Source organism: Moschus berezovskii, chromosome 7 (assembly GCF_049115385.1).
Source record: "Moschus berezovskii isolate FMDL1 chromosome 7, NW_MosBer_1.0, whole genome shotgun sequence".
Classification (NCBI taxonomy): domain Eukaryota; kingdom Metazoa; phylum Chordata; class Mammalia; order Artiodactyla; family Moschidae; genus Moschus; species Moschus berezovskii.
The window spans coordinates 106,290,192-106,317,156 of record NC_142466.1 but is presented as its reverse complement, the minus strand read 5'-3'; the positions used below and the strand labels follow the sequence as shown (position 1 = coordinate 106,317,156).

The 26,965-nt window shown below is 49.7% G+C and overlaps 1 protein-coding gene across 4 annotated transcripts in view; it reads left to right on the top strand.

Moving 5' to 3' along the window:
• PTPN3 (protein tyrosine phosphatase non-receptor type 3) overlaps positions 1-26,965 on the top strand; it is a 158,902-nt gene that overhangs the window by 30,394 nt on the left and 101,543 nt on the right. The window contains exons 1-2 of one of the 4 annotated variants that reach the window (XM_088838258.1): positions 18,654-20,222; positions 21,536-21,632. The exons of 1 other annotated variant lie outside the window; for it this stretch is intronic. In XM_088838258.1, the coding sequence (XP_088694384.1) occupies positions 20,199-20,222; positions 21,536-21,632 (121 nt within the window). In that variant the 5' untranslated portion in view covers positions 18,654-20,198. Of the gene's footprint in view, positions 1-9,651; positions 9,822-18,653; positions 20,223-21,535; positions 21,633-26,965 lie in introns of those variants that run through there. 2 more of the 4 variants (XM_088838262.1, XM_088838260.1) reach the window with 2 other exon arrangements.

The window sequence follows — 26,965 nt, the reverse complement described above, 5'->3', positions numbered from 1 at the left end:
AGGTATGAAGAGGCAGGATGATGTCCTCACTCTGTGAACTGTTCCACACAGAAATTGACAGTCATACTGATATCTAATTGGAGCTTAGTTATCTCACCTGGGACACCCCTGATCACAATGTTCCCTCATCTACCTATCTACATCTATCTGTGACTCTCTTCTATCTCTTAGTGAATCAATTATCAAAATCACAAGCAAAATCCTGGAAGGAATTCTGAAAAGACTTTAGATACAATATAACTCATCTTGCTCACTGCAGAAAGGCGAGTGCTTTTTTAGAAGGGACTCATAGCCCTTTGCATCTTGCTCAGAAATTAGAGTCACAGACACTCAGGAATGCCTCTGTCCCCATTCAGGGGATTTTCCACGAGCCTTCCAAAGGGACATGCACATTTATATCTAAACGTAAGTCAAAATGAGCTGACTCCTGGGGTACAGGAGTTAGAGAGCTCATAACCAGTTGGGTTCATCCAGGAAGAGGTAGCTGGTGAGATGGACCATAGAGGATGAGTAGGATTTCAAAACAGGTAAAGGTGGGGGAATGAGTCATTTCAGGAGATTGAAATGGGTGGCCTTCATTCTTCAAGGGGAAACAAGAAAAAGGTTTCTGCTTGGGCTTGAGCTCAGATGATCCAGGCTAGACAAGGTGGTGACATCAAAGACCAAACGGAGAGAAGCCCACAGAGGTGATAAAATGGAGAGAGAATGTTTTCTCATCCAGAAGCTGGAGAACTTCACCCTGGAATGGACATTTAGGATCGGGAAGAGCAGTATCTCTGTCGGCTCTGGTGGCTGCCACAGGAAGTCAATCCCCGAGCGCTACTCAGGCACCTTGGCAGGAAATCATAAGACTCTCATCAACCCATACCTCGTACATGAAGATGATATACCTAAGGAGCTCTGCTGTCTCTGAGACGAACACAGATCTCCTTAACTTCACATGTGACTCGTGTTTACAGAGGCATCACTGGACAGTCTGTTTGGACTATGATGCGGTGACTGTGTGTACCACGGAAAAAATGAGAAAGACAGCCCAGCAGGACGCCAGGGCGCAGCTGAGGAAATCCTGTGATGTGTCATCCATGCAACGCTAGAAGGTCACCAGAGCACGGGGCAGGCTGAACAGCATCCTCCATTCTTGAAATGTCACCGACGGGTGGGAGCACTGTTCTCTCCCGAGCCTAGATCAGGTTTCCAGCGTCTCGGGGATGAAATGGTCAGCCAAGTTAGGACAGGTTTCAGATGACTGTCTTCCCGTGAATGCAGTTCTCAGTGGAGGCCTGGGTCGTTGAAGTGCCCCATCTTCTTTCTCTAGCCATTTTGCTAACCAGTTGTGTCAGGGAAGCATCACTCTTGATCTTGAAAGAGTTACTGAAACGACTTTTTCCTTCACATCCAAGAGTTTCTCATCCAAAGCTCTTCTTTTCTGTTGCACCCGCCCCCCGCCCCCACCCAGCCACATGCATATCCAGTAGGAATGTGAGTTCTTGACCCATGGCTGTTTCTTTTGAGCAAGTTATACACTGTCACACCCTGGACATAGTTACAGCCTTGATTGTCAAGCAACCCAGGCTCTGTGCTTCATTAACAAAACCTAAAGGGAGTCAAATGTGTAAACCAAGTTTTTAAAAAAGTATTGTGCACACATCATTATTTTTGTCCAGAAAGAACTGGTTCATTTTGAAATAGGTTATACGTCCCACAGCAGATAATTCAGAAGATACACAAATGTTTATAGAAAAAAAGTAAACACCCATCCTTACCCTGCCCCGCTTGTCCAATTCCTCTTCGGAGGCACTGACCTTCCTTGGTTCAGTTTTATGTGTATTCTACATACTTCATTGTGTTTATTTTAAGGTCTACTCCTCCTAGCAAACATGACCACCACCATTGCCACGTCCTCTCCAATCACGTGGGCTTCACCAATGGCTCAGAGGTAAAGATTCTGCCTGCAGAGCAGAAGGCGTGAGTTTGATCCCTTGGGTTGGAAAGATCCCCTGGAGGAGGAAATGGCAACCCACTCCAGGATTCTTGTCTGGAAAATCCCATGGACAGAGGCGCCTGGCGGGCTACAGTCCACAGGGTTGCCAAGAATCGGACACAGCTGAGCACATCACAGCAGCAGCTCTAATCATGTTCCTGGCCCCAGGAGAGCATGGTCAGATGGATGGAAGTCAGAGATCCAAGGTCAAGAGCAGGGAGCCTGAGAGCTCTCTATTAGAGGTCCCTATTAACCTGTAGGGATCTCTCTCCACATCTTCGCTTTCCTTCCCCTTCTGCCCATATAGATATGTACCTCCTTTAAGAGACTGAGGCTTTGGTCCTCAGTCCCATTCATCAAAGCATCAGTGATACAAGATCATCTCTTGGTAAAATTTCCCATCCTCTTCACCTATTACTCAGACTACTTCTTGGTGTGCATGCAATGGAGGCTATAGGACAGAAGTTATAAAACTTCAGTGTACATAAGCTTCTTATAGTGAATTATAAAATGCAGGTCCCTGGGTCCCACAATCAGAAATTCAGAAAGTCTGACCTGAGACCAGGAGTCTGCTTTTTCGCAATGATCCTTCTCCCGAGGTGAACTTGCTATGTGGTTCCTGGTCAAAATTTTAAAATGCTGCCTTCAGTATTGTTCCTGAGTCATTCCCCTAGAATCTTCTTTTACGGAAATCCTAAGTGTTTCCTTTATCACTGCTGTTTTTCTAAAGCCATGACCTGTGTGTGGACTCTTCTGCATTACCTTGTGTTTTTATCTCTCTCCTTCTGTTCTCGGGCATATGAATCTTCAAGGTGTGGTTGGGAGACTTGACAAACCCATCCTCCCTGGGTTTTGTTAGATGACACCACTCCTTTCAAGGAATGCCATTGCTTGAAAACCATCAGCCACAGTTCAGAACGCCAGCTCTCATTCTCTGCATTTCTCTTCACTTCAGAGTCAGATCTCAAAGTCCCTAGACTAACATTTCCATTTTACAAGTAGCAGCAAATCTATGTGGTGGCTCATGGGGCCATTATGGTCCTTTTAGTCTTCTGGCATATCTATAGCTTGTGCTATAGATATGTATGAAGAGTTTAAAAACAGAAAAGTGTTTTTAAAACCCAGGTCTGTGTATCCCTGAGGGTTCACTTGTATGTTTGTGAAGGTCTGAAAATCCTCTGGGATAACTGGTAAATATTATCTTTCCATTTATACTAATGGAATGCTGATGCTATTAAGAATGGATGCATAATCTGGATCCTATGGCTGATTCCCTTACAATGGAGGGCTGCTACCTGAATTCAGTTTCCATATTCAAAGGGCCAAATTAAAGGGACAGCATTTAACATTTGACGTGTTGGCAAGCACATCTGACTTCCACCTGGCTCAGACTGAAAGGCTGAGTGCTTCCTGGGGGTGACACAGGGAGGACAATCAGGTTCCAGCCCCTGAACCTCTCTGACTTCATCTCCTGCAGCTTTCCCCTTGGCCCCCCTGGTCTCCTTACTCTAGACATGCTCCCTTTTGGGCCTTTCCACCGACTATTCCCTCTGCCCAGAAGGTTCTTCCCCCAGATATCTGCATGAATAATCCCCTCGTCTCCTTCAGGTCTTGTCTTAAGTACATTAAATTTCTCAGTCTTGTTTCAAATTACAACTTGCCACTTGCTTCCCCTCCATCTATCTCCCTGTCGCCCTTACCCCTGGTTTCTTCAGACACAATAATGCTCACTCACTTACAGTGCGTGTTCTTCCCTCTCTGGCTTGCCCCGTTAGCCTGCGTGCCCACAAGAACAGAAATTGTTGTTTTGTTCTCTAATGTCTCCCAAGCACTTAGAGCTGTGCCCAACACACAGTAGGGTTGAATAAATATTTGAAGAAGGAATGAATGAATCAACAGCAGCTTCCTCATCTCTGCTCTTGTATTCATGCTCAAGTTGTTCATCAGCTTTTCAGACCAAACTCCTCTCTTGGCAGTGATGATTTGCAAATGGAAAGGCTTTTTGCAACGGCTGAAATTTTACACTTAAAAATTTGTGTTTCTCCCAGCTCTGGTCACCTGAAAGCCCCAAAGCATATCCTAACACTGAAAGTGTACTAATTCTTCTCCCCTTTTCATTTCCCTGGAGGTCAGTTGGTAAAGAATCCACCTGCAATGCAGGAGACCCCAGGTCCATCCCTGGGTCGGGAAGATCGGCTAGAGAAGGGATAGGCTACCCACTCCAGTATTCTTGGGCTTCCCTTGTGGTTCAGCTAATAAAGAATCCGCCTGCAATGTGGGAGACCTGGGTTTGATCCCTGGGTTGGGGAAGTCCCCTGGAGAAGGGAAAGGCTACCCACTCCCGTATTTTTGCCTGGAGAATTCTATAGACAGAGGAGCCTAGTGGGTACAGTCCATGGGGTTGCAAAGAGTCGGACGCGACTAAGTGACTTTCACCTCCCTTCGCTTCCTTCCCCTTTTCATTAGGCTTCTTTATTATTATTATTAATACAAGTTGTTATAAATTTGTTACTTTTTTTTTAGGCTGAGTATTCTCTATAGCTTTCTTCCCTCACACATTTATTTCAACCCCTTTAACTTGCAACTTTAAAAATGATTGTGTGTGTATGTGTGTGTGTTTGTTAGTCATTCAGTTGTGTCTGACTCTTTGGGACCCCATGGACTGTAGACCACTAGACTCCTCTGTCTATAGAATTCTCCAGGCAAAAATACTGGAGTGGGTTGCCATTCTCTTCTCCAGGGGATCTTCCCAACCCAGGGATCAAACCCAGGTCTCCCACATTGCAGGCAAGTTTTTTACTGTCTGAGCTACTAGGGAAGCCCCTTAAGAATGATTAGGTATGATTAATATTGTTTCAAAATAGAAAATGTGTATTTTTTGTATGATAATCAATTGCAGTTAAGTATAGTTTTTTTTTTTGTTTTAAAAAATAAAAATAAACATTTGTGTTTCTCAAAGTGAGATCCACATGGTTCAAGAATTCCAAAAATACAAGCTGAGGGGGTGAGGGGTCCCAAGTCAGACTAACACATCTCTACTGGCTCCTGACTTGACCACTGACCACTTCTTCCCCCTCCCTCCTGAGCCAAGGGCAGTCATCCTGTTACCATCTGCCACCACTGGACAAGCACAGACAGGCCTCCCTGAAAGGAACTTCTTACTTTTCTATACAGTTGCATTTTCCCTCTCTTCACCTCACTTTCTTTGGCTTGCCAGCTTTCAAGTTTGTTTCATTTTTCCTGATAATAAATGAAACACACTTACCATAAGGTAACACTTAGGGAACTCTAAACGCATTCAAAGGAATTAGAGGCCCAAGACTTGAAATTTCCCCAATTTGTAAAAGATACCTTCTGTATCTTATTTTTCTGCTTATAAATGCAATACTCAGACACAGCCACAATTAATCTTTCGGTGCATTTGTTTGTATTAAGTCAAAATATAGAAGTTACCGATGTTCAACCATTGTTGACCTACAAGATGGCGATTTTATATGGGATACTCTAGTTATTCACACAGTTGAAGACACACTATGCATGTAATTTTACATCCTATCCTTTTCACATGTCATTACAACAGCACCACTTGCCCATGTATTTTTGAGCCTACATTAACAGCACAAATAATTGATGAGAGTTAGCATCACAGCTGGGAGTCCTCCCTTGTAAATCACTGAAAATGGTCCATGTGGTGCCCAGGCTTCCTGAATCTTGATATGAATGACAATCCTGTCTCTTCCCAGAAACCCTTTCTGTAAATGCCTTCAGCCAATTGCCTGTGTGCAGTCCTTGGCATCAGATTTTCAGCCCAAATGGCAGCTTCTGGGAATGCTGCTAATAACTGTGTCCAGCTGTTCATCTGGTTCCTCTTAACTTGTATGAATTTGGTCCTTACCTTGCGTCTGCGGTACATCTTCCTCACCAGCGATATGACTCTCTTTGGCTTTTTGTATTTACTGTTGTTTGTCTAGTGATTTCTGGGCCAGGTACAGTCTACCAGCATGACTTAAAAAGAGAGCTATCTGTTTTTTTTTTTTTTTAGCTCATCAGCAGTAGGAAGGCTGTTTTTAGGGCCCTGGCTTTCTCTCTGCAAACATCAGCAGACTATCAGGTCTGTACTTTTTCAACACAGAAGAGTCCTGAGGAGTCCATGGACCACGTGGTTTCTTTATGCTGTGATTCTGTCTCCAAAATGGTTGCCTGCTGCTGCTACTAAGTCGCTTCAGTTGTGTCCAACTCTGTGCGATCCCATAGACGGCAGCCCACTAGGCTCCCCCGTTCCTGGGATTCTCCAGGCAGGAACACTGGAGTGGGTTGCCATTGCCTTCTCTAAGAATGGTTGCCTAGGGACAGTAATTTGTGTGGGCCCTTATTATGTGAGACTTGGTATAGCCCTATTCTTCACTGGGCCACTATGTGCTCTAGATTTGGCTGGGTTCAATCACACAGACTAAGAAGATTATGTGTCCACCCCAAAGCCCCATTTGCATAAGGTTTGGGAGTTTATGATATAAGATTAACTGTTATCATTGATAATAACATCATGTCATAAGGTGCAACAGCTTAAAGGAGGGACTTTAACATTTTGGGCCCAAGAATAAAACAGTGAAGGGAGACCAGAACATTTAAAGGTAATCTACAGCCTATAACACATTTAAAGGGTATAGAAGATACAGCAAGAAGACACAGACGAAACATGCCATCTGTCTGATGGGCAATACCCACCAAGTAGAAAGGCAGTATTATAAAACCTGAAACCCTAGGTTTGAGGTTAGTCCAACTTGCATTCAAATTCTGACCCTGGGGACTTGATTAGTGGTCCAGTGGCTAAGACTCCACATTCCCAGTGCAGGGGGTCTGGGTTCGATCCCTGGTCAGGGAACTAGAGCCCACATGCCACAACTAAGAGTTCACATGCCTCAAGGAGGACAGAAGATCCTGCATGCTGCAGCAAAGACCCAACACAGCCAAAAAACACCAAATCCTGACCCTGTCTCTTCCTAGTTGTGAAAGGCTGCTAGATTGTTTGTCTGTAAAACTGACCTAAAAACATCCACCGTGCAGAGTGACTGTACAGAGTAAAGACAGAACACATGTAAAATGTTGACCACATGTGAGCATGACAACAGTAAGTTATTACTGTTGTGATTATTAGACACAAAACTTCAAGAATTTTTGATTTGATATTTTTAATGTTTATCATTGCAAACACAACACTGTAACAGTAACGAACTTAAAAAGAAGAACCAACCCTCCTATCAACACAAATCAAACTATTTACATTTATCCATATTCTCATTATACAGGATATTTGTATATTCAGATTTTCTTCACTTAAGAAAGGGAAGAAAATTATCGTATTGTAAGTTTCTTCCTGTCGCAACGCAGTCTAGTTTAGTGTAAAATAGTTATTTCAACAAATATACCAAAATCTAATTAATCATTCCTCTATTTGTGAACATTTACTTGTTCGGGGGAATATTCTTTCCTTTGTTTTTGCTATGGTTAATTTAAATGCACGGTTTAAAAAATATTTCTGTCTTTTTCCTTAGATGTACATATATTTTTTAGCTCGAGATTGAGAACATTGTATAAGCTAACGGCTGCTGACTGTGGACAAAGAAAAGTAGCTTCAGACTGGTTTCTAGTGGAAAGCAAACTGGGAAAACCCCAAGAATTCTCATGTTTGTTAACCTCGGTTTCCTCATCTCCATACTTGACAAACTGGTATAAGGGTGACTGAAAATTGAGGTAGGCAGTCCAGAGATAGATCTTTAACTAAACACGCTCGCGTTCTTGATTTCATTCATTCCCCACACATCGTTCAAATAGAAGCGATAGGTATTCATATTATTTAAGGCACAGAGAGGGTAAGGTGCTTATCCTAGGTCACACAGCAGCTGGGAAAGGACAAAGAATATATTTCGCAGTTTCTCAATTCCCAGCTCTCCCACTGAGTTTTGAAAAAAAAAACAAACAAAAAAGTGCCCCCAGACCCCACCCTAATTGGGGGCGGGAACTGAGTGGGCTGAAGGTCTGGCTGAGCTCTGCACGAGGCCTCGCCCACCCCGCCAGGAGGCTCCTCCTCCCGGGCGCTTTGCCCGGCTCCGAGCATGCCCAGTGCGCTCCCGGCCGTCCCACAATGGTGCCACAGCTCCAGGTTTTGCGGTAGACCGGGGCGCGGGGCGGGGCACAGGGCGGGGCGCGGGGCGGGTCCTGTTCCTGGGACACCCTACCTCTGCTAAAATTCCCCGGACGCGATGCTCCGGAGGCGCCCTCTGCAGGGCCGCTAGCGGGGACTTTGCGACTCGGGGATAAGCACCGAAGTGAAGTACCGAGGTTCCGCCAGCTGCCGCGAAAGGCCCTAGGCCGACAAGGCCCCTGGACCTTGGGCATTGGTCGGGACAAGATGATTCCAGCCTTCACTCCCTCCGTTCACATATTCATTCAACAAATCGTTTTTGAGCATCTCGTGTGTGCCATGTGCTGTTGTAGGGGCTGGGACAATGTAGTGAAGACAGGCAGGACTACAGTCCCAGAGCTGAAATTCCAGAGGTGAATATACAATAGCGTTAATCGCTCAGTCGTGTCCGACTCTTAGCGACCCCATGGACTGCACCCCGCCAGGCTCCTCTGTCCATGGGATTCTCCAGGCAAGAATACTAGAGTGGGTTGCCATTTCCTTCTCCAGGGAAATACACAATAAGAAGTAAGCAAATCAGGGGAAAAGACAGTGACCGACCTCATCTCCTGCTGCTTTCCCCAGCTTGCTATTTCCTAAGCAGTCTTGCGTCTTAATGTCTGCACTGGCTGAAATGCTCTTCCCAATTTATCTGCGTGGCTGAAAGGTCTTACCACCTCATTGAAATTGCACTCCCTCCACCCCTGCTCTTTACCCTGTTTTTTTCCCCTCGTAAAACGTTATTACCTTCTATAATAAGTTTGCTTATTTGCATGTTTATTGCCTGCCGAACTCCAGCAGGGAACAGGATTTTTGTCTGTTCACATCACATGTAAAGAATCAAAGCAAGTGATCAAAAATTATCTGTTGAATGAACTAATGGATAATGATAAATGTGAAGAAAATAGAGTGAGGACACGGAAGGTTCTACAATCAGGGGACCAATTTAATAAAGCGATCAGGGAAGGCCTTTCGGAGGAGGACGTAAGTACAATGAGAAGGTTCCAGTCAAGGGAAAAGGTGGGCAAAGACGTCCCACACAGAGGCGAAAAGGGATATGTAAATGTCCTGAGGCTGGACAAGTTCTGAGTGTTTGATGGACAGAAAGGTGCTTCTGGAGGTGAAGGAATGCAGGAGCCAGGTCAGGTAAAGGGCCCATAAGTCTTGGGAAGAAAGTTTAAGCTGGGAAGCTTCCAGTGGACTGGGATGGGCACTGCACGGGAGTCAGCAGGACCCTCGCTGGGCAAGATTTCTCATTTCAAATATTTGTTTCGCGCTGGCTGCTTGACATTCCTAGGCATAAAATCACTGAGGGCTGGGCACACAGTAGGTGCCCGATAAATGGTTATGGCACGAACGCCTGCGTGCATGCGCGAGGGGACGCCGGGCTGCACGGACCTCGGCGGGAGAGCGCTGGCAGTCTGGGAGCCGAGTCCGAGCGCACCGGCCCCGGGTGGGGGCGGGGGCGTCCCGCAGGGCGTTCCGGGCGCCCGCCCCCAGCCCGGCGCGCGGGCCCGTCGCGGCCAGCCGGGCCGGCGGGAGCCGCCTGCGGGCGGCACTGGGCATGCTCAGACGGCGGCCAGGTCGCGCCGCGAGCGAGCTTCCGCGCCGCCCGTACGCGCGACCTACCTGGGCGCCCCGCGCCCCCGGATGCTGCAGGTACGGCTCGGCGCGACCCCAGCGGGCGCGGGGCGGGGCGCGGGGCCGCCGCAGGCCGGGGTCGCGCTGGGCGCCGCCCCGCCCCCACCGCCCTCGCGGTCCCCGGGCGCGCGGCGAGCGCGCGGGCGGCCCGGCGGCCCCGGCGGCCCCGGCGGCCCGGCGTCTCGTCGGGGCGGGGAGGGGGCGCCCTGGCCGCGCTCACCTGGCGGGGCGCGGGCGGGCGGGAGCGGGCCGGGCCGGGCGGGGCTGGGTCCCGGGCGGGACGCGGCGGCGGCGAGGCGTGGGCGTGCGCTCCGACCCGGGCATGGGCGGACGCGACCGGTAGAGCCGGAGCTGCTGGCCACCCGGGAGGCCCCAGCGCCGCCGCGACCCCCGCCCCCGACGCCGAGGGGGCGCGCAGCCCGCGCGGGGAGCCAGCCAAGCGCGGCGGCCAGACCTCGGCTCCCGGGGCGAATCCGCCTCTCGGCTTTCAAAGATGGCATTTCCTGGGCCTGGCACGAACTCGAGCCCCGATAAATCCTCCCCATTCCGCGGGTGATAGGGAATGATTTATCAGGTACCTGCGGTGAGACAGCTGCAGTGGGGGACTGTATGTGAGAGCGCCCAGTGCCCCGGAAATTCCCATTTTCAGCAACCTGAACTTATTGAGAAGTTGCAGTTGCCTTAAAAAATTCATGGGAAGTTGAGACGACTTGACACCTGGGTTTTCCGAGGTGGTGGAAAGAGCTCGTGACTGGGAAACTGGAGACCTCGGTTCAGGTTAGGCCCCCACCTTAAGCCAGCTGATGACCTTGGGCGAGTTGTCTAACCTCGCTGATCGTCAGTTTCCTCCCCTGCAAACAGCCAGTAATAATGCCCACCTCACTGGGTTGTTGGGTGGATTAAGTGGGATAAATGATGTGGAGGTGTTTGGCACGGTGCCCAGCACAAAGCAAGCGAGCAGTTGGCGTGATGTGAATTTAATTCGTTTAGAGACCCTCGTGGCTCCCATTTCAGCAGGAAATTAGAATTAGGAAGGCATCTTCAGGGCCTAGTGGCAGAGTGACAGACCCTGCCTTGTGCCCGGGAGAACTCCTGAAATCTTTGGAAAAACAGTTTAGCTGAATTGTAACTGGAGAGCGTCTTCTTTAAAAGCAGTTTTATACATTTAGAAACTCCAAGAGTTGGCAGTTCAGCTTTTCTTACAAAAGAGCTGTCTGGCAATCCATCTTGCAAGTGTTGAGGCAGCTCATGCTTGAAAGTAAAGCCTGGTTAGGAAGATTTCTGCTCTAAGAAGCCCCCAAACACAACTTTCAGTGCTTATTTAGATTAGGGTTTTTTTACTCTGGCACTGTTAACATTTGGGGTTCAATAATTCTTTGTTGTGGCGCCTTTTCTCTTCATTGTGGAATGTTCAGCAGCGTCTTTGATCTCTGCCCAGTAGATCCCAGTAGCAGTCCCTCTCCCTCAATTGTCTTTGCAACCTCCTTCCCTCTGGGCGAGGGGCACATTTTCCCTTTCTTCCCCTTTAGAACCACTGATTTAGATCCACCCTGCTTTTTGTCATTAGCCTATCTGAGTTGTTTGAGAATTTCATCTTCTGTTTCACTGTAATAACCAACTTTATATAGCCTTGTAGAACTGCACCAGAGTGCATCCACATGCATCAGCTCATTAAATTTTTACAGCTCCCACCGGTAAGGCTGGTGTTATTCCCATTTTACAGATGAGGAAATTGAGGCTTTGAGCAGCCAGTTACACAGTATGTGGTGTAGCCAGGATACAACTCATATCATCTGGTTCCCCAGGCAGGTCTTTTTTCTTCTGCATCAGGCTGCCCTTTATTGTATTCTCAAATAGATGGCTTTCCTGATTAAATCAAGATGGAAAGTAGATTGTAAGCTGGAAACCTTTCTGGCTAGTTGAAAATTAACAACAGTAAGCTATTATCTGACAGAGAGTAGGTCATTCTAGTTAAATATTCTAGTTCATAGTGAGCTCCCGTAAATTCTATGTACAGTTAATGGAATACCAATTTGCAGAGAATTAGAGTAGAATACAACGTGCCTAATACCCTGTATTGATCCTGCCTTGTCTCTGGTGATTTGCCGTCTCCTAAAAACAACTCCTCTATGCAAATTAGACATTAGCTGGAATGTAAAAGGTCAGGTTCCTGAAGGCATCTCAGAGTGGCTAGAGGGTCCTAGACATTCTATTCAGCATTTATTGAGCTGCTTCTGCATGGCAGGTGGAGTGCTGGGTGGGGATGCAGGGTGGGCCAGACTCCAGTAAACCCGGAATGCCGGGGGAACTCCTCAAGGAGAGAGCAGGTCCTGACCAGGCCAGACACATGGGAGGCCAAGATCAGGGACAGCTTGGGGCAGAGGAAAGAACCTAAATTAGCACAGAGTCAAATTCAGGATCCCACACTGCTTCACCATCCATTCTCTGAGCCCTCCTTTCCACATTTTATTATAGAGAAGGTATTCTTATAGCTTTTTAACATTCACATTCGAGTGTCAAGAACCTAGTCAGAGACAATCTTATCCCTGAAAGAAGTTGGGGTTCCAGGCTGGTCATTGGTCTCAGAGGATTGGGACCAACTCCTCGATTGTTGAGTGTGAACTAGAAGGTCCCACGTGCAGTGTTTAATTTCATTGTGATCCCTCTCCCCTCTTACAGATAAGGTAACTCAGCTAGCAAAGGTGCCAGGAGCTAGAGGGATGAACTGGGACTGTCTGACTCTCAGGTCCAGGCACACGAGGGATTCCGTTTTCTAGGATGGATATAACCTACCAGAGGGGCTTAGGGAATGGTAGCAAACAGGAAGACATGGCACCTCACCTCCCCTGCAGTCCTCAGGGTTTGTGGCCTGTTGGTGGAGGGGGATCCTGCGATTTGTGGTCCTTCCCTCTCCTTAGAGAAGTGCCTATTAACCCTAATTCCCATGCTCACCTTCCTTCAGACAATGGGCCTGGAAAGCAGGGCCACCGTCTTCGTTTCTCAGCAGGGGCTGGAATGCTGAGGGCAATCCCCTGGCGTTGACAGGCTGGGTGGGTGGAGCAGCACAGCTAGCCGTAGCTTTCCAAGCCTGAGCTCTTCTTACCGACTCTGAGACAAGACCAGGTCAGTGTGTCCACTCTGCCCAAGTCTGGGTCCTGGCCACTGCAGACCCTGCTCTCACAGGTGTGTCCTTTCATCTGCCTGAGGGAGAATTAAAAGGGAGTGCTAGGTAGGTCCCTGTCTGAAATCTGATCAGATCGTGCGTTCCAAGACCCAGAGATCCTGCATCTCTGTAGCTCTGATGCATACACATGTAAGGGACTTCCGCCTCCAGAGGAAGACCAGCTGTGAGCACAGACATGACACCAAATTCAGACCTTTATTGAGCCACTTCTTTGTGTCACAGAGATGGAAGGTGAACCTGTCTTGGAAGGATTCATGGGGGAGTTAGGAAGGCAGTGACGTGACATTTCTGTGTGTGTGTACGCGCATGTGGGCATGTGTGTGCTGTCTCAGACAGTAATCTGTCTGATTACTGCTTTAAAAGAGGATAAAACCAGATGCAAGAGATCCCAGTGGAGACAGCCCTTTGTCCTGACGGGCATCAGGGACCACTCATCAGGAGTAGTTTGCATTCGAATTCAGCCTTGGAGGTAGAAAAAGATGGTATTCAGTGGGCAGACAGAACAGCAGATGGGACAACTTAGAGGCATGAAGAAATCTCTTGTATTTCAGGAGTGGTGACTCTTCCCAGATCCAGCCTTCTGATCTTGGCTAATGCAGGACCCACCTTCCGTAGTTAAGGTAACCCCCCAACCGCCCCCCCCCCCCCCGTCTTTCTATAGCGGCCTGGCCTCACTCAGTCCAGGGGTAAAGCCCTGTTTTCCCTGCATAGGAGTGATGCCTCTGGGCTGTGTCTAAGGCATGAGCACCTTCTGCCAGAGATACCTCTGTTTTTAGTTATTGAACACTAATATGGCACTTACTGGCTGCCAGGCACTGTTCTGAGTACTTTCCAAATATTAATCAGTCCTTTTAATCTTTTTAATCTTTGTAGCAACTCTCTGGCTGTGCTGCTTTCCTGAGCACGGGCCACTGGGTTGGTAGATGGGGGCAGAGCTCGTGTCCCTACTGTGTGTCCCTCTGTGGGTGATGCTGTCATCATGGTACACCTTCTCCTGGCCTCCAGTTCACATCCATGTGCCGGGAAGCAGCCGAGTCTGAGAGTCCTGATGGAGTGCTGACTGCCCCAGATTTGTCTCCCTAACCCCGTTTCCTTCAGGGGGCCAGCAGGGCTCCACTGACTACATTTTCGGAACCAAAGATTGGGATCTGTAGTCTGAAAAAGAATGTTTGTGCTGCGTCTTTATGCAAGAGGAGGTCTGGGAGGTGTTGTTTGGATACTGAGAGAGTGGAATTTTTGAGACATTTCAATGGTTTATGTGGAAAGTTAGGACAGAGGATTTGAAATTGGGATAGTCCTGGAAAATTCAGGTCCCATGATTTACTGTCAGGATACACAAGCTCTTTGTAAATATTTAAGCGATGTGTAGTTTGAATTTTCTGTCCTCAGCCTCTTGGCGCCTCTAAAGGGAATAAATAGTACCTTCCAGCCCCAGAATGTTGCTGATACTTAGCAGCCAGTTTACAGAATAGGATGAGAAACTGAGGCTCAGAGCAGTGAAGTGGCTCCTGGAAGGGTACACTGCTCTACAAGCACAGCCAGGATTGGAACTCGAGTCTGTCCCTAGACACATCTTGACTGTAAAACAAGGGTAATGATAGAACCTGTTGCTGTTAAATCGACCATTTTAAAGGAGCCAATGAACTGAAAACCCACTCGGGCAGAACTTGGCACAGAAAAGGGTCTCCTCCCTTTGTGGTCGGGCCCCTGACTCACAGACAAGCGTCCTGTTTAGCGTTTGATGCTGAGAGAGGCTGTGGTGAGTGATGGCCGGCTCCCAGGGCCGTGCTCAGGGCCCAATTTCCCAGGGTTAGAGGATCGTTCCAAGGGGCAGGATCCAGGACCAGAAAGGGGCAGTGGCTCGCTGCACGCCGTGTTGATGAAAGGCACTGGTCTGACTTAGAGAGGGGGATGTGAAGACCTGGTCGCTGCACTCCGCTTTCCTCAGGTGAATCAGCCTCAGTGTAGACCCCAGGGTCTTGGTGGGAGAGGCAGCAACCGGCTTTGTCAACCACCCCTTGACCCGACCCACTGGTGGGCCTGGAAGGGGCATGACAACAGCCTGAGCTCATGTCTTGCCCACTTTCCTCCCACTCTACCCTCAACACCCTCCCCCCTCCCAGTCCCTTTCCCTGGTCTGGTTACCAAATTCATACACGGTGGTTGTAGAAAATAAAGGTGTCAGGGAGCAGAGGGAAAATCATGCATGGTGTTCTTCCTGGAGGCGGCTCAGCACCACCACCATGGTGGACTCCACATGCCTGCCACGTGCCAGCCCGTTCTCTGCCACCCGCCAGAGGGTCTTTTAAAATCAGTTCCTTTTGCTCCTAGAGTAAAAGACAAAACTAACGCTGGCATCTCTTGCAGGCCCCAGTGTACATGCTTTGGTCCCCATGCTTTCTCTGCTCATGGGACCAGCGAGAGCCTGGAACCTTCGTCCCCTGCTCCTCGTTAACTCATGCTTTGGACCTTGGCTCCATGATTGCCGATGCCTCCCCTTGCCTTCCTGCTGTGGGTAAAGCCGCCTGCTGTAAACACTCCCATCGCACCACCAGGTCCCCCTCCTTTTACAGCACTTTTCACAGTTGCAATCTTGTGCTTAATTAGTGCCATTATTTGTATTAGTACCTGTCTCCCCAGCTACACTGTGAGTTCTGTGAAATTGGAGTCTGTCTTCCTTTAAACACACACACACACCCCACACACATACACACTGTCCCTGAGATTTATTTTTTCTTTTAACTTTTCATTTTGACCTGATTCAGACTTACAGAAAAGTTCTAAGAATAGAACAGAGAATTCCCATACACCCTTCACCCAGATTCCTCAAATATTACCATCTTATTCTTCTGTATATACATTTTTTTCCCCCTGAACCATTTGAGGATCATTTATAGACTCTTCCTATCCCTCCAGATACTTAAGTGTATTTCCTAAAGCCAGTGACACCCTCCTGTATAACTGCGGTACACTTTTTAAAAGCAGCAAGTCAGTGCTGATACAGTACTGTTATCTCATCCTTGGCCCGTTGTCTCGAGAGTGGCCTTTGTAGCAAAGAGAAGCCCAGCTCAGGTGTTGCATGTCGTTGCCATGTCTCTTGTTTCGATTAAAGCAGCTCCTCAGGCTTTCTTTGTCCCCTGTGACCTTGGCATGTTTGGAGAATACAGGCCAGTTCTCTGGTGGGATGCGCCTCAGTTTGAGCCTGAGCCCGCGCTTGTGTCTTCTCTGCCACTGAAGCAGCACATGCAGTCCGCTAACATTTGGTGAATGAAGATGGGAGGAGTGGGAGGAAAGAAGTCAGCAGGTTGTCTAGTTTGCCCCACTCCCACGCCTTTCCTTGCTGAAGGATGTTGTTTAGTCGCTGTCATGCTGCGTATCGGTTTGAATCTTGCTACTCTGACTTTCATGCATTTATTTTTTAATTGAAGTGTAGTTGACACACAATATTATGTCAGTTTCAGGTGAACAACATAGTGATTTGACATTGGCCTGCGTTATAAAATGATCACCAGGAGAAGTCTAGAAACCATCTGTCCTCCTGCAGAGTTATTACAGTAGGATGGTGTTTATGCCTTAAACTGTATCTTACATTCCCCATGGCTTATTTATTTTATAACTAGAAGTTTGTACTTCTTAATCTCCTTCACCTACTTTGCACAACTCCCTCACTCTCTCCCCTCCTGCCACCACTGTTTCGTCCCCTCTGTCTATGAATCTGTTTCTGTTTTGTTTCATTTGCTCTTTCGTGTTTTTAGATTTCACATGTAAGTGAAGTCATACAGTATTTGTCTTTCTCTGTCTAGCCTACCTCACTTAGCAAAATAGCCTCTAGATCCATCCATGTTGTCACACACAGCAAGATTTCATTTTTTATGGCTGAGTAATATTGCATTGTGTATATATGCCACATCATCTTTGTTCATTCATCCATCCTATCTTTGTTTCAATAACACAGCTTTCTCCCCAAATGAGAGGGGCCTCTGCTGTCTCTGCAGGAATACAAGCCGATGCCAGGTGATGGCTTGGCGGGGATGCTAGAGAGGGAAGGGGAATATTTGATGAGGGGCAGGACTCAGCTTGACTGTCCCTCCAGACACTTAAGTGCCTTCGCCAACTGCAGCTCTGACTTCATAGGCCTAGGGGCCCAAGAATAAGGTGACTAGAATTTTGATCCAAACCAGAACATTTTGAGAATAAACAGCGGGGTGGGGGGGCAGTTAATTGCATATAATCGAGTAGCCTCAACTAGGGCTGTCCTGCACATATCAGGCTGTGTGGTCACTCTGCCCACATACGACTTTGAATGGGAGATCAGTGCCAGGGGATCAGCCTAGGAAACTGTCTAGCGCTAAGAATTTTCTGCCTGGACAAAGCAAAACTCATTGCCCTGGCATCACTTGCCGAGTCGTGTGTTCATGGCTTTGGTCACCTCTGTGGTCTCTCCTGCTGGCATGCCCCTCCCAGCCTTTCTCCTGCTACGTGAACCTTGTGTGAGCCCTCCCCTCACCTGCTGCTTCCTGCCACAGGGACTGTGAGAGAGTGGGAGCATCACTTCCAAAACCAGGAGGAGGGGGCACGGGGTCTGTGGTGGGTGCACAGGGGGAAAGACAAGCCAGCTGTGCCTCCTCCTGACCCAGGCCTAATGGATTTGACGAGCCAAGATGTGTAAGTGAAGTGGGGCTGGAGACCAGAGTTGCCCTGGGCCTTTTCTCTGCTCCCCGCAGCACGCACAGGGTTCACACTTCCCCTGTCTTTCCTGCCCGCCGCCCCCCACCCCACTCCCCTCCCAGCACCCACAGGGCTCACACTTCCCCTGTCTTGCCTGTGCAGGCACCCAAGTCCCTCTTCCAGCCCTAGTTCTGAGATTAGAACCGAGTTGCTGGTCTTTGGCAGAGGCACAGAAGCAGCTGGCGTTGGGGACCCAGGCACAAGAGGATGGGCGTTGAATGACAAGAAGGCGCAGACAAGGACTTGGATGCAGACAGACCAGGCAGGACACCAGCATCGAGGGATTCTGGTAACAAGGCCATTAGGGGGCCGTTTATCAGGAAGCCTAGACCTGCGGTACTGAGTGCCCAGACACTCATCACAGGGGGCAGGCTCTGGGGTCTGATGAGTCCAGTTCGTTAACTCTTTTTCTGCCTGGCAACAAACACAAACCCTGCTTGCCTGGATTAAAAAGTGTAGGCATACCTCATTGTACTGTGCTTTGCAGACATTGCTTTTTTTTTTTTTTTGATTACAGATTGAAGGTTTGTGGCAACCTTGCATCAGACAAGTCTTTTGGTCTCATTTTTCCAATAACATTTGCTCACTTTGGGTCTCTCTGTCACTTTTGGTAGCTCTTGAAATATTTCAGACACTCCACCAGCAAAAGATTGTGAGTCACCGAAGGCTCAAATGATGGTTAGCATATTTTAGCAAAGTATTTTTAATCAAAGTGCATGTATTGTTTTTTTCGGATATAATGCTCTTATACATAATAGACTGCAGTGTAGGGTAAACGTAACTTTTATATTCACTGGGACGCCAAAAAATGTGTGTGATTTGCTTTATTGCAGTATTCGCTTTTTTTGTGGTGTTCTAGAATGGAACCCGCAGTATCTCTGAGGTATACCTGTATTATAGGGTGAAAATGTGAAGGTATAGAGAGATTTCCTGGGGGATCCTGGTCTCGTGGACTTCAAGAACATGGTGCAGTACGGTATCATGTTTCTATAACTGAAGGTGTTGGAGGCTTTAATGGAAAAGCCAGTTAGTGAAAGAGTTTCTAGTTATTGGAATGCAAGATACTACCACTAGTATCTTGGAAAATGTTCTAGTTAACTGTGATATTATGTTTACTGGTTAAAAATGTCTCCCTCACCCCCCGCCAGGCTGTGTAAAAGTGTTGAGTTTGAGGTCACCTTTTGTAGGACAAAGGGTCATACAGTGTCTGAACTCGAAGGGACCTCAGAAGAACCTTTTCCAGCTCCCTCTCTTTACAGAGGGGGAAGCAGGGAGCGGTACCCACATCATATAGGTTCCAGCCCCCAGACCCTGGGTGTGTTTTCTAGGTCTCATCTAAGGAAGTCTGAAGTAGACTGTGTATTTCTATCGTTTTATTAACCTCCTGTGCCATTTCTCTAACTGTAGAAATAAGCTGTGTTGGCATCAAAGCAGTTACTCATTTCTTCCTCTTTTTATGGAGAAGTTGCTAGGCTGATCTTTTTTTTTTTTTCTTTCATTTTTATGTAAAGATGATATAAACCCTTCACTGAATTTTTGTTTTCTTTACTAGTGTTCCCCAGACTTGAGGATATCACAGTCATCTTTTAAAACCCAGGCTGCTGGGCCCCACCTTCAGAGATTCTGAATCAGTGGGTCTGAATCAGACTCATGTGAGGCCTCAGAATTTGCATCTCTTAACAAGCTCCTCTGTGAGTCCCTCCCCTCTCTAGGTGACCCCACGTCCCTGCTCCCTCTTTCTTTCTTTCTCTTTCTTAGAAAATGAGTGTCTCTGGCTCAGGCTCACCTCTCCACTTCCAGATGAAGACTGTCATCCTATCACCTGAGGGGAAAAGAGCCTTCTCCCAGCCTGGCCTCAGCGTTAGGTTGCTGCCCCATCACTCCTCTCCTTTCACTGGGAGGCCTCCTGGAGGAATAGTCTAGAGTCACTGGGAAAGATCCGCTCTCACCTCTCTTGACACAGACATACTGTTCAGTTCCAAGGGTTCAGGTTTCCTATACCTCTGCTGAAAGAAAGACATATTTTTTAAGTGTCCGTACAGTTCAGCAGCATCAAGCACGGTTTTGTGCCACCTTCACCACCAGGTAGCCACGGAACTCTCGTTATCTTGCACAGCTGAAACTCTTAGCCGTTAAATACTAACTCCCCGTCCTCCCCACCACCAGCCCTGGCAGCCAGCCTTCTGCTTTCTGTCTCTATGTCTTGTCGACTCTGGGTACCTCATATAAGTGGAATCATGTTGTTATCGTGTCAGTACTTGCCCTTGTGTTACTGGCTTGTTTCACTCAGCATAATGTCCTCCTGGTTTATCCATGTCACGTGTCAAAATTTCCTTCCTTTTTAAGGCTGACTAATACTTCATTGAATGTACATACCACATTTCGTTACTCATCTGTCAGTGGCCGCCTGGGTCGCTTTCATCGTTTCTGGCTATCGCAAGTAATGCTGCTGTGAACACGGTGTACCAGAGGACACAGTCTTGATGAAAGGGGTCTTGCCACCCCAGGTGAGATGTTTAGACATTTATTCATCTAGAAGTCTCAGCTTTATCTGCAGCCTGCAACTGCCAGCCCAGTGTCCCGAGGCCGCCCCACCTGACCCTTGAGTCGCACTACCCTTGCCCTGGTGGCCCGGGGTCACTCACTTGTCAGGATCAGTGGCATTTGGTCATTCCACTTGTTCTCTGTGTTGATGCCCTCATGCCGGGGCTTCTGTGATGCAACCCCCGCTCCTGCCTCCCTGCCCATCCTGGCTCATCCTCAGCCATCTGTTTTCCCTCTGCTCTTAACCGTCCTGCATGCCTTCCTGGGTCGCATCATCAGGGTCTGCTCCAGGCCGGTCATCTCTGTGTGTATCACATCTGAGCATTCCCCTCACCCACCCCCCATGCCCCGAGTGTCCCCAGGGTCCTCCTCTGCACGTGCATGTCCAAAGCAGAGCTCTCCACCTTCCTCCTTAAAAATGTTCTCTCTCTGAGTGACATGTTTGCTGGCTTAGCAATCTCAACATCTCCCGCCCCGTACAGCTGCACTGCACAAATCCCACCCCTCAGCCCACCTCAGCCCCTCCTGCAGCCTGCCCCTCCCCCCTTGCAACCCTCCCCACCCCCGGACCGCTGCCCAGCAAAACTGGGAGGGTTCACACGCTTCCCCCATCTGCCCTCCGCTTCGCTGCTCTCCCCAGTGGGCCCCTCGCATCTGTACCTGCTTCCCGTTGCTGCCAGTGTTCCCTGCAGAAACACCAAGATCACCTCTTCTCTGCAGGGCCCCTGTCACCTGGCTCCATAGACCTTGCTTTTCCTGGTCTCTCTCTCCCCTAAGCCCTGCAGACCCTGTGCTCTCAGCCAGGGCATCCCAAGCTTTAGTGCTGATGTGCTGATTCTGATTCGAGGGGTCAGGGGTGGGCCCCTGCCTGCTGCGTCTCTTAACAGGACCCCCCCCCAGGTGGTGTTGAGACTGTGGCCCAGAGACCACACAGGGAGCAGCTGGACTCCAGAGGAGATCTGTGTTTCACAATTTTCAGCCTATAAATGGTGGCGGAATTTAAAAACTCTTGTGTTGTAATTTTAAGGTTTTCTGTTTTATACAAAGTTAATCTTAAATTGTTTTGATCATAAGGCGGATTCCTTGTTGCAGTGGTTGTTTGTTGCTAAAAGACATTTTCAAAAACTTAAGATTTCTGTCTCTTGAGAATTTGCAGTGAATCAGGTGCCTGAGTGTATGGGCAAATGAGATTGTTCCCCCACTGAAGGGGCTGCACACTCAGGGTCAGGCTCACCCTCCTAAGCCTCACCAGCACAGAGAGGGTCTCTTTTTTCAGTTCCATTCCCAGGGCCGAGCTGGTGTCCTCAGGCTGTGGGCCGCAGGGGACGGAGGCAAGTCTCCGCCCGTCCTCTTGGAGATGATGGTGGAAACTGGTGAGTCGATGTGGGCCGACTGGGTTTGGAAGGGAGCCCTGACCTAGGAGGGGAGGGAAAGGGTTCCTGGCAGCTGGGCCTTGTTGAGGGGTACGTAGGCCTCCTGGAGAGGGGAGGGCAGGGCGGGCAATGGAGCCCAGCAAACCCGGGGGAGTCGACTGTATTGGCCACTTCTGGAGAGTTGGAGAAGCCTGAGAGGGGAGGGATCAGCTTCGTGGAGGAGGAGACAGTGAATGTCAGGGAAGGTGCAGCAGTTTAGGTTCAGCCTGCTCCAGAAGTATCACTGCTCCTGAGCCCCAAAAGCTGCAGCAGTTGAGTCCGTCTTTGAAGGTCTCCGTGATCTGGCCCCTGCCTGCCTCTCCCACTTGTTCCGTGACTCTGCCCCTGGTTTCTAGGTCCAGCCAAGTAACTGTTCCCAGATAAAATGCAGGCATCCCTCCTCCTCCCCAGTCTCCTGCTAGGCTGCGCTCGTATCTCATTGCAGAGCGTGAACTGGGGCTGTCTCCGGAACCCCGTCTCACTAACTCCAGGACCCCAGCAAGCCTCCCAAGGTCTCAGTTTCCTGATCTCCGTGGTGGGAATGACAAGTGCCCCAGGGTATGACAGGGTTGAGTGAAGACTCCGTGATGACCAGGGCTCCTCTCAGTGGCACGCGTTCATTTCTCAGGGAGCATTGCTGCTCAGTCACTGCCTGCCATCTGTCCCTCTCAGTGAGCTTGACAGGAGGACCGCAGGGTGACAGTCGACCCTGGGTGGGGCCAGGTGTCGGATGGAGGGGGCTGTGGTCCCTGCGTGCTGCCCGGGGCAGGATGGGGCTGGAGCGGTCCCGCTGTGGAGTGGATGCACTGCAGGGGGGCGTCCGTCCTCCGTGTGGACACTGAAGGCACTGACAGGTGGCAGCTGGCCTCAGAGTGGAGAGGAGGAGGCCGGCGGCCTGGGGGCACGGAATGAGCGGAGAGCGGGCTGCTCAGGCTTTAATGCGCATACGATCTCCTCCTGCAGTGGGTCGGTCGTGAGGTTGTGTCTTCCTAATGGCACTTGGTCATGTATGGATGTGAGAGTTGGACCGTAAAGAAAGCTGAATGCTGAAGAATTGATGCTTTTGAACTGTGGTGCTGGAGAAGACTCTTGAGAGTCCCTTGGACTGCAAGGAGATCCAACCAGTTCATCCTAAAGGAGATCAGTCCTGGGTGTTCATTGGAAGGACTGATGCTGAAGCTGAAACTCCAGTACTTTGGCTACCTGATGCAAAGAGCTGACTCATTTGAAAAGACCCTGATGCTGGGAAAGATTGAGGGCAGGAGGAGAAGGGGACGACAGAGGATGAGATGGATGGATGGCATCGCCGACTCAATGGACGTGGGTTTGGATGAACTCCGGGAGTTAGTGATGGACAGGGAGCCCTGGCATGCTGCAGTTCATGGGGTCGCAAAGAGTCAGACACGACTGAGCCACTGAACTGAACTGAACTGAACGGCACATGGGTAATACTGATGCCGCCAGTCCAGACACCACGCTGTGAGTGGCACTGCTCAGCAGTGTGATGCAAGGTGGCCTGGTGAGGACAAGAGGATGTGGAAGACGCAGAACAAGCGCAGCTGTGCGGATTTCTACCCAGCCTTGTGGAGCAAGTGCGCCCTGGGGTCTGGAGGATGAGATGGTAGTCAGGTTGTGAGTGCTGGACAACAGGCAGCGGGGGTCCCTGCAGACTTTGAGGGAACTGTTGAGTGATTTGATTTTGCTGTTTGATACTCCATCCTTCAAGGTCAGTTTTGCCATTAGAATCCCTCTAAAAGCTCTTTGCTTTGGTCCCAAGCTGAGCCATGGTCACGCCCTAGACAAGGCTCGCCTGCCCCCCGCCCCCACAGCCAGTGGTTCACAGGTGTCTTCACAGACATACTTCCCACCCTGGCAGGAGATTATTGGATTATTCACGCATCTCTCTCTCTCTTACTAGCCTCTGAGTTCCCCGAGAGCAGGGCCCTGAGACAGCCTCTTCCTTGTCTCTGAGCCCCAGCACCTGCCGTGGAGCCAGGCTGCAGGCGGGCCTCATTAAACTGCAGGGTCATCAGGGGCCGAGCGCAGAGTGTTCCCGCAGGAAGAACAAAGCTCCGTGATCCAAAGAACAGGAGAACCAAGCCCTGTGTGGGGGGGCCTGGGAGATCAAGCGTTGGTGTGGATGGGAGAAGGTGGCATCAGGAGCCAGCAGGACCTCAGCTGAAAATGCAGGGACTGCTTCGGCAGCTGAGACGGGGACACAGGAAGGATGAGCGCCGGGGGCGTGGGTTTGGGCATCAGCTGTGAGAGTTGGGCTCTTGAGTTTTCTGGAGCACTGGAGGCTTCAACGGTGAGGATGGGAATTTCAGCCAAGAAACAGCTGTTTGGTCCGGGATCCCAGAAGCAGACCTGCTCTTCTGCTTCCTGCATGAGAGGGCAAGATTTCTGCAGATCGAGAATTGAGAAATTTCTCCCCGACCACCGGTGTGCCATAAGCAGTGCTTCTCAAGGCTGAGTGAAGCCGGCAGGTGGGGGCCTGTCCTGTGGTAGGGGGCTAGAGACACACCGCCGTAACATGTTGAACCTCTCGCCAGGGAAGAAAGGGCCCCCTGAGGTGGGGGGGGGCCATCTAACGCCTGAACCTCAGGTGCCCTGTGAGTTGGGTTCACCTCATTTTGCTGAGGAGGAATTGGAGTCTCAGAGAGGTTCAGCAACTTGCCCACAGTCACACAGCTGGGAGGCCGAGGAGTCGACCTGGGTCGGGGGCCAGGGGAGTGTCAGGCGGGGACAGCCCCGCCTGGGGGAGCAGAGGAAGGGGTGAAGCAGGGCCAGAGCTGTGGTGTGCTGGGGAGGGCTGCCGGTGCCAGGGGCTGGGGGCCGGCGGGAGCACCAGGGAGAAGCAGGGTCAGGCGAAGGCAGAAAGGGGCGAGGAGGTGGCCGAGTGTCACGGGGTGGAGGTTTAAGCAGTTACACACCCTGGGCACCAGTGAGGCCTCAGGTGATAGCGTTTTAAGTTCAGTTCAGTTCAATCGCTCAGTGTCCGACTCTTTGCAACCCCATGAACTGCAGCACACCAGGCCTCACTGTCCATCACCAACTCCTATAGTTTACCCAGAGTCATATCCATTGAGTCGGTGATGCCATCCAACCATCTCATCCTCTGTCATCTCCTTCTCCCGCCCTCAATCTTTCCCAGCATCAGGGTCTTTTCAAATGAGTCAGCTCAATAGCGTTTTAAGTGCTATCAGTTTGATTTCTGAACTCATTTTTACTCATAGAAAACTTAGGCAATACAGAAAGGTTGAAAGAATGGACAAGCTAACGATTTTCACGTCCTGTGCGTTCCTTTATACTTTATACAATGATGTTACAGCTGTGTTCACACTGTAGGTATAGTTTTATAAACAGCTTTATTTATTTTTTTTCACTTCTAATATTTTCCATGTCATTATGAAGTCTTCATGGACATCCCGTGGCTGTTTTGATTTCCTTAACTGGCCCTCTGAATTTGGAAATCAGCTTTTTGTTTGTCATTTTCAATGTTACGTCTCTGCGAGGAAGATCTTTGCAAATAAAACTTCCATGTCTCGGTATATCCTGACAGTAGGGCCCTCGAAATGGACTTACCAGGTCCAAGCCCCTCCCAGCGTTGTTGGAGTGATGTGCTGTTAGGAGTGCTGATGCGAGCCTGCTAGGAGTGCACGTGTCAGCCTTGTGCACATTAGCCATTCACTGGGGGTGGGGGTGTGTGTGTGTGTTTCATAAGCATTTGTTAAGCGCCTGTGAGAAGAGACTATTCTCTGTGGCCAGGTGAGCACAGCAGCAGCTGCTGGCATCCTGGGTTTGGCTGGGACAGGTGGGAAGTTTGATGGTACATGGTGTCCCCGCCCTGCCTGTGCCATCACAGGCCCAGGAGCCCAGCACGGCCCGAGGGCCTCTGGCCGCACGGTCCAGGCAGCACCCACCTGTGAGTCTGGAGCCGCCCGCCCTCCCCTCCAGAACTCTCAGGACCCGGAAGTAGCTCCGGGTGTGTGTGATGGGGAGTGTGATGCTCCCCATTTTTTCCTTTTGTCCATGTCATCTGCAGGTGCTACGGGGCACCTCAGGCTTGCTTGGAACGGCTCCAGGTGCTAAGGGCACAGCCGGTAACAGTAAAGCCTCTGCCTTTAAGGAACTTCCATTCTAGTGGGAGGCATGGACTATTGGGAGGAAGCAAGCCGTGAACGTATTTAATATGTCTAGGGGTGAGCAAGGAAGAAGGGAGACTGGGAAGGCCTCACGGATCAGACACTTCGAGTGAGGGATGGAGCCAGGTGGAGGATGTTGGAGGGAGAAGAGTTCCAAGCAGGCGGAACAGCAGCTGCAAACACCTGCAGTGGGAACAAGCTTGGAAAATTGGGGTACAGGGAAGGGGGCAGTGTGGCTGGAGGAGGTGGACAGGGAGGGCTCCCCCCGGCACCCCGGTTCTGCAGAATGAGCTCTAGGACCCAGAGCTCACTCTTCCATCGGCAGGTTTTGGAGTCAGAGGACCACTCCCACCATCTGAAGCGGTGGAGGCTAACCTGGTGCCTCGCTGTGTGCTCCAGTGGGTGATCGCTCAGGCCTGTGTTTGGTGTGGAAGCCCTGGGAGTGAAAGCCCAGACTTAGGGAAGTCACTGGCTCCATTGGCCCTTTGATTTCCTCCTCTGTGCAATGAAGGACTTGAACTAGGAGACTGATAAGGACATGTTGAGCTTTCTAGGGCTGGGACCCTCTGCCCTGTCCTTAGTTAAATGTGCTGGTTAGATCTTGGCTTGTTTTGGTTGAGCTAATGTTGTTGTTGTTTAGTTGCTAAGTCCTGTCCGACTCTTCAGAGACCCCATGGACTGCAGCCTGGCAGGCTTCTCTGTCCGTGGGATTTCCCAGGCAAGAATAATGGAGTGGGTTGCCATTTCCTTCTCCAGGGGATCTTCCTGACCCAAGGATCAAACCCTCATCTCTTGCATTGCAGGCGGATTCTTTACCACTGAGCACCTGGGAAGCCAGTTGAAGTAACAGGAGTGTATGAAGTGCAGTTGTTGGTGCATATTTAGTTCTTAATATGGTTAGCCTATCAGGTTACTTTGTTATAGACCAGAGGCTTCCAGCCAGCTGTGGGTGTCTGACAGTAGTGATGAGAAGCAGCTGGTGGGGAGGGGACACCCCCCCCATGGTTTATCCACTAACTGTCCATTTATCCTACAGTTAATTCTTGAGCACCTGCTGGGTACCAGGTGCTGGAGCATGGTTTTTAAAAGATCTTCATGAAGTTCACAGTCTAGTGTAGCAGTCTTCTGCCAGAGGATTATGGTAGGGAG